Source organism: Heloderma suspectum, chromosome 12, assembly GCF_057233095.1.
Source record: "Heloderma suspectum isolate Gila_16-S chromosome 12, 16-S_ref, whole genome shotgun sequence".
NCBI lineage: Eukaryota > Metazoa > Chordata > Lepidosauria > Squamata > Helodermatidae > Heloderma > Heloderma suspectum.
The window spans coordinates 15033088-15040715 of record NC_139469.1 but is presented as its reverse complement, the minus strand read 5'-3'; the positions used below and the strand labels follow the sequence as shown (position 1 = coordinate 15040715).

At 44.5% G+C, this 7628-nt stretch overlaps 1 protein-coding gene across 2 annotated transcripts in view; it reads left to right on the top strand.

Annotated features, from left to right (window-relative positions):
• Positions 1-738: 738 nt before the first annotated feature.
• LOC146336569 (radial spoke head 10 homolog B2-like) overlaps positions 739-7628 on the top strand; it is a 38770-nt gene continuing 31880 nt past the window's right edge. Inside the window, exons 1-4 of one of the 2 annotated variants that reach the window (XM_084818476.1) lie at positions 739-802; positions 2827-3139; positions 4638-4713; positions 6481-6549. In XM_084818476.1, the coding sequence (XP_084674602.1) occupies positions 3103-3139; positions 4638-4713; positions 6481-6549 (182 nt within the window). In that variant the 5' untranslated portion in view covers positions 739-802; positions 2827-3102. Of the gene's footprint in view, positions 888-2826; positions 3140-4637; positions 4714-6480; positions 6550-7628 lie in introns of both variants that reach the window. The other variant, XM_084818474.1, reaches the window with a different exon arrangement.

Below are 7628 nucleotides of genomic sequence, written 5' to 3'. Positions count from 1 at the left end.
AGCTGCCCACAGGAAACCCACAAGCAGGATGTGAGTTCAACAGCACCCTCCCGCCCATGTTCCCCAGCAACTGGTGTACATAGCCATACTGCCTCTGGTACTGGAGCACATAGCCATCAGGACAAGTAGCCACTGATAGCCTCCTCCTCCAGGAATTTGTCTACCCCCCCTTTAAAGCCACCCAAATTGGTGGCCATCACTACGTCCCGTGGTAGCAAATTCCATCCTTTATACACTGTGTGAAGAAGTCCTTCCTTTTGTCTGTCCTGAATCTCGCACCGATCGACTTCATGGGATGACCCCTTGGGTTCTAGGATTATGAGAGAGGGGCCACCTGGCCTGCCCCACAACCTCTAAGGTAGCCGGCTGCCGTCAGGTGTGTTGGAGGATGCTGGTCCCATTGCCACTGTTGAAGGAAGAATCCACTGCCAGTCCAGTCGGGTTCTGTACATAGAAGGAGAGGGAGGGAGTGTCATCTTGTCCCTTGCTTCAGGCAACAAAATGTCTTGGACCACAGTAACCACCTCATATCTTCCCAGGTTTAGGAATGAGGAACACGATTAAACAACACTGATGAGGAAGCATCTCTCTCTCCTTTTGAAAGGGAGATGGTGCCAACTGGCTAATAGGTGACTGTCCTTTTAAAAGAAATGAGTGTGCGCTCTTGCCCTTCCCTGCTGTAAACATGGTTGCTATGGTAACAGTCTGGGCCTAGGACGCTAAGGGCGCTGCTTCTCCTCGTAGTAGTTTGCGCAGAAGCTCCGTGGAAGCTTGGGAAGAAACTGCCCCTCCTCTTGGCTGTGTGAGTAAATGGTCAGCAGTCCGGTGCCTGAGAGAGGCAGCCACAGTGAGCAGAATTCACGTGCCTTCCAAAGATGTAGCAACATGTAATAAATATGTCATAAATAAATGTGGGGTGTATTGTTACCCTTTTGTTTTCCACCTAGCGTAATGGCCTGCTGTATCACGGTCAGCAGTCCGGTGCCTGAGAGAGGCAGCCACAGTGAGCAGAATTCATGTGCCTTCCAAAGATGTAGCAACATGTAATAAATATATAATAAATATGTCATAAATGTAACAAATAAATGTGGGGTGTATTGTTACCCTTTTGTTTTCCACCTACCATAATGGTCTGCTGTATTATTATTATTATTATTATTACTACTACTACTACTACTATTATTGTAAAAGCAGTTTATAAAATGCAATTTAATATATTTATGCTGCAATTTTACGCATGTTTAGACAGAAAAAAGTCCTACAACTCCCAGCATCCCTCCAGCAAGCCACACATAGGATTTCACCCCTAAGTGATTTGTTGTTGTTTTATTTATTAAAGGCGCAATCCTATTGGGATAGTCAGCCGCCTCCAAACTCGGAGGTGGACAACTATCCAATGCAGGGCAGGGGGAGCACAGAGCAGGGGCCGCCCTGCATTTTGGCTGTCTAGCTGAGGACTTCGGAGTGAGGTATGTGGAGGAGGCGGCTGAACGACACATAGGAAGCATCCTAATGATGCTTCTGTGGTCTCCTCCCCTCCCCACCCTCGGGAACGCCCCCTTTTTGCCTGCTCCGCACTGCAGTTACGATTGCGGAGACGGGGAAGAACCATGCTGCCTATGAGGAGGAAGGGGAGGGGTGGGGAGTGTGGTTTCTGGGAACTGAGCTTGGAGCCCTGGCTCCAAGCTTGATTCCCAGAAACTGAAAAATCCTACGGCTGTCTAGACACTGTCCAGTGTCCAGTGGCCATAGGATTGCTCTCTAAATTTCTTAGACATCTATCTAAAATTATTTAAGGGTGGAACCCACTCAAGGTGGTGTACAAGTTAAAAACCACTCAAAGTGGATACAATTAAAACAATCCATAAAATCTGTTTCAGTAACATCTATAAAAACAGATTGCCAATTAAAATAAATAATTTTCCAATAAAAACCAATGGCCCAGACTAACGGAAGGCTAGAAAAACAGGTGAGTCTTCAAAGCTTTCCTGAAGACTTGTAAAGAAGGAGCATGATGAACCCCTGATAGAAGTTGATTCCTGAGATGCGGGGCTGCCACTGAAAGGGCCCTCTCCCTTGTACATACCAGCCTAACCACATTGGCGGTGGGCAGGTGCAAAGGGCCTTTCTCAAAATAGACTCAAGGCAACTTACAACAAAATTGAAACATTTTTTTAAAAGCTAAAGCAATTATCCACTAATATACCAACCACCTATAAAACAAATAAAACATCAGTGACAATCTTAAACAACTGAAATGATGCACAAAATAACCCATCATATGCCATCAAATGTCTGGGAATAGAAGAACGTCTCAATCTGGTGCTGAAAATATGATAATGTTGGCAGCAAGCAGACCTTTCTGGGGAGGACTTTACAGGATCTGGGGGCCAGCACTGGAAAGGCCCTTTCCTTTGTTGCTATCCTCCAGACCTTTCTCAGAGAAGGCATTTGCAAGACAACCTCAGATGTTGATCATAGGGTACAGGTAGGTTCATACCGGGAGAGGCGCTCCATCAGGTATTGTGTTCCCAAGATGTATAAGGTGCCTAAAACCCCTTGGCAATAACCTGGGGGTGTAAATGTTTTTAAATAAATATACTTTATGGTACAGTGTTGCTTCTTTAGATGCATCGTTCCTAAGAATTTATCCCCTGGTGTAGTGGGTGATAGACTGGGGTGAATATCACCTTAGTTAAACTGCTTCATTTTCATTTTGTTTGTGCATCAGGTGGTTAAGAATTGAAACCTGGGGGGCGGGGGCGGTTGTTGATGAAGTAGCCATCAAGCAGATGTACCAATGAAATCTCTTCTTTTTCCCCCCAGGTAAAAAAAGACTGTGCCTTTCAAAAGATGTGAACTCTAGAGAGACCAAATTCTGGCATAACATAGCAGTGATGGGTAAAGATAAGAAGAAAGACAGTAAAAAAGGAGAGAAGTCTTTGCCTCCCCCTGCACGCGATCCTTCTTTTGATGTTGCTGGTTCCCTACAGAATGTTCTGCCAGCTGCAAATCAAGTGGATGAACAATTGGCAGCCCAGTTGGCTTCCAAAGAAGAAGTAAAAGAACCAGAGCTACCCCCACCCCCAGAACCCATTGAGTATGAGGAGCCTATTCTCACTCAACTCATTGTTGAAAGGTAAACCAGAAGTTATGTAAAAACAGAGGAGTTATATCAGGACTGATGTGTGTGGTTGCTATCTTAAGTGTTGTTCACCCAACCCGTTATCCTGGAGTAACTGTCCTTCATTTTAAGAACATAAGAAGAGCTGTCCTGGATGGATCAGACCAAGGACCTATCTAGTCCAGCATTCTGTTCCCACAGTGACCAGCCTGATGCTTCTATGAAGCCCACAAGCAAGACATGAGTGCAATAGCAGCCTTCCGCTCATGTTCCCCAGGAACTAGTACTCAGATACTGGAGGTAGCAATATTATGACCAGCTATCATGAGCAGTAGCCACTGATAACTTTATCCTCCATGAATGGATTTAATCCCCTTTTAAAGCTGTCCAAATTGGTGGCCATCTTGTTGGTGGCCACATGTTTTTGTAGCACCTTCCATAGTTTAAGTATTTGCTGGGTGAAGAAGTACTTCCTTTTATCTGTCCTGAATCTTATTTTTCTGTTTTAACTGGGGGATTAATCCGACGCTGATAGTGGGGAGGGCAGGGAGAGTTTTTTTCTTCTTCTGTAAGATATAACATGTTAACAGACTTACCTCAACAAAAAAGAGGTTGAAACCACTGTTTTAAGGGAACTGGCAATAGCCATGTTTGCACAAAACGATAAGCCAAGATTCCAGAGAATCCTGGTTTATTGTGAACCAGCCCTGCCTTGGTGCATGCATCCTGTTTGCTCCTGCTTGGCTCCTCCTGCTAGTACGAGCTACAAACAAAACCAGAACTGAGAGCTTATCATGTTGTCTGAATCAGGGATCCTGACTTGTTGCTCCCTTTATAAGCCAGTATTGCAAGTTTGTTTCTTGTTTACGAAACTTGGATTGTCTGGGAGTGACAAGCCTGGAAATTTTCAATTCCGGTTAGTTTAGCAGCTCACGGTAGCAGGCAGAGCCTAGCGGGAGTGAATGGGCTGCGTTATCATTCACAATAAGCCAGGATTTTCCAGAATCCTGAGTTATCATTCCGTGCAAACTTGGCTTGTGTGTGTGTGTGTGTGTGTTAGGATTGCCAATTCCCAACACGGAGAGACTTTCCTGTGCCTTTTCATGCATGGAGATGAAAAATTAACTATGTGTAGCATCTCCATCAGTGGAGGCTGGTGGCTCCGATTTCAGTGGGGCTGTAATTCCATTCTGGGTTTTAGTCAGAACCAGCCAGAACTCCAAAGGAGTTATCCAATGTACTGAACCTTAGCCACAAAATGGATTCAGCACCTTGGATAGCTCCTTTTAGAGTTGTGACTGAAACCCAGAATGGAACCATAGTCCCACTGAAATCGGAGTCACCAGTCTCCACTGATCTCCATCACTGCTGCTGTACTTTTGGTGAGAAAGGGTGCTTTACAATTCAACATACAGGAATGTTCCTTATCCATATTCAAAATTACTTTTTTTACTAGTTATATAGATTTATGTACCACATGTTCATTTTCACCTTAAATTTGTTTTCCTTGCAGCTACGAAGGAGAAAAGGTCCATGGATTATATGAGGGAGAAGGAACAGCACATTTTCAAGGAGGCAACCTATACAAGGTGAGCATATTTAATGTTGGGCTCCATATGTACAGTATATCTTCGAGGCATGTCGAAGCATTCAGTCTAGTAGTCCTTGGAACTGTGAAATAGACTCACATGATAATTTTTGCCACCCTATGGTGAATTCTGGTTTTTTACCTGTGGGTGTAATGCGGCTGTGATGCAAGGGGACACAAGTTATCCCGAAGCCACTGATGCGAAAATAATCTAGACTTGCCCAGGAAACAGCAAATGGGAGCAAGGCCACTGTGGATAAGTGCTTTGTGGACTGTTTCCATCTAAATCTTCAACCCAAGTGGTTGATGATGTAGGTGAAAGAGTCCACAAAGCACTTATATCACCTGATCACCAGTTTTCCTGAATTCACACATCATGAAACCAGTTTCAGGATCTCCTATAACAGGGATGGGCAGAAGATAGATCTCTGAGTGATTTTCAGTTGGTGAACAAGGGTTTCTGACTCCCCATTTTCTAACAATAGCGACTAAAAAGCTCGTCCGCCTCCCATATTAGGTTGCTGAAAAAGAACACTTGGGGGAAAACTAAGTGGACCTGTGCGTGAAAGGGCTTGTGAGGTTGATTCTGGTACCGATCACAAATTCCTGGACTCAAGGGCACCTTCTTACGTAACTGTTAGCATAAGTCCACCTGCATGAGCCACTGCTTTTGCATCTGGTTCGTGGAACCCAGAGTTCCAGTAAAAAAACATAATAGATCACATGAGCCTGAAGTCTGCTCAGCCCTGTCCTATAATAATCCAGAATCCAGTCCCACTTCTGTTTTCAAATTGTAAGTATGCAATGGAGAGGGTGAATAGTTTGCTAGAGAGTTGGAAGTGGTAAGGCTAGAGACTTGTTTTTTCCGTTTCACTGGTCAAATAGGATATGCAGGTTTTTGAAGCACTATAAATACCTGCAGAAGCTGTAGGGTGGCCATGTTTCCTTCTTTATGAAGGCAGCCTTTTATCGGAAGAGCATCTATTTTAACTCTTTGAAGCAAGTTTTTTTTCAGTATCCAGTCCAAGTCTTGTTTAAAGATAAAGAACCATAAGCAGGAAGAGCAGGGTCCTTGAAGTTTCCCATCAACAGTGAGCACCTGGGCAGAAGATTGAGCAGACACACACCTCACCTGGTTGCAAGTTCCCTGACCGTGATGGGGTGTACTATATCTCTGATTAAATTACAGTAATTCTGTCTAAATCTGCACGTATATATGAGTAGATATACATTTTATGCAAGTCTGTGCCTTATTTCGTCCTGCCTTTTTTTGGTGATGCGTAAGTGGCCACCCTAAAAAGCTATGAACAGAGATGGTACTGGGATGAGTGTGAAGAGAGCAAGTGTTGATGCCTCTATCGTATCACCTTTGACTTGGCGGGAAAAAAAACTTGTCTGTCTCAAGTCTCAGTATTGTCTACACCAGCTTTCCCCAACCTGGTGCCCTCTGGGCTGTGTTGGACTACAACTCGCACCACCCCCAGCCAATGAGGCTAGGGGTGATGAGAGCTGTAGTCCATCTGGAGGGTGCCTCACTGGGGAAGGTTGGTCTACACTGACTGACAGCAGCTGTCCTGGGTTTCAGACTGGAGACTTTCCCAGATGAATTGAACTTGGGACCCTTTTGTGCGCACAGCATGTGCTGTGCTTTGCCTGAGCCCGAGTCTCAAACTTAAAAACAAAAGGTAGGATCCTCTTGCAGGTCTTTTCTTGCTGTTTAGGTCTTTTAAAGGGAGATACACTGATGAACTTATATTTCATTTTGAAGGGTATGTTTTCCGAAGGCCTCATGCATGGGCGAGGAACATACACATGGGCTGACGGAGTGCAGTATGAGGTAAAATGCAATATTCAATGGAGCATCACCACAGCTGACTGTATGGAAGGCCAAAGTAGTGGAATGATTCATTCACAAGTACCTCAGCTGGACTCTCAAGGCGTTGATGGTTTCAAAATTATATCCTGTATATCCTTCCGTAACCTTCCTTCCAGATGTTTTGGACTGCCAGTGTCCATGCTGGCTGGGAATTATGGGAATTGCAGTCTAACACAGCTGGATGGTGCCAGGTTGAGGAAAGCAGATTTATAGAGCTATATTAAGCTGATGTTTCCTCAATGAGAGCCAGCGGCTGGGAGAAAGGTTGACAATCTCTCTGCGCATGAATGAGATCTCTCCAAGGTGATCTCTGTCTTCTCAGCTAAGGGGGAGGGTTCAGGAAGTGTGTGTGGTGTGGGAGAGAAACAGCAGTTTTGCAGAGAGCATTGCATACAACAGGGATAGGGAACATATGGACCTCCAGAAATTGTTGAACTGCAACTCACCATTGGCTATGTTGGCTAAGGCTGATGGGAACTGAAATCCAACAACAGCTGAGCCACATATTCCCCACCACTGGCTTACAAAGACCTTGTGGCTTTTCTCCTGGCAGCTGGAACAGAAATAGCTTGCAGTTGGAAAGCAACCCAGCTGCCTCCGCTTAAATCACTGGTACCAACAGTTATGGAAATGATTATAACGTGATGTAACAAATGCATCTTTTTGTGAACCGGTCAGAGAGCTTCAGCTATGGGGCAGTATAGAAATACAAGAAATGAAATGAAAACCTGTTCAGTCAGTTTCCTTCCTTGAAAGATGGTACCCATTCATTTCACACATGAACAAAAACATTTGAGCTAGACTTTTTTTTTTTAACTAAAAGCTATCAGTTCTTTTGGAAATATATACTTACTTCGTAATGCAGAACTGTTGAACTTTTTTCACCTCAGGAGCTGAATTCCATTTTGGAGAAGTTCTCAGGGGCTGCATTAGTGGTGGGTTTGGCCAAAGGCAAAAGGGGCAGGGCCAAAACCCTAGCATATTTAACTTAAAGCTCTTACTGCCAGTAATGAAGAGGCATTTCAACCTTTTAGGGCTTC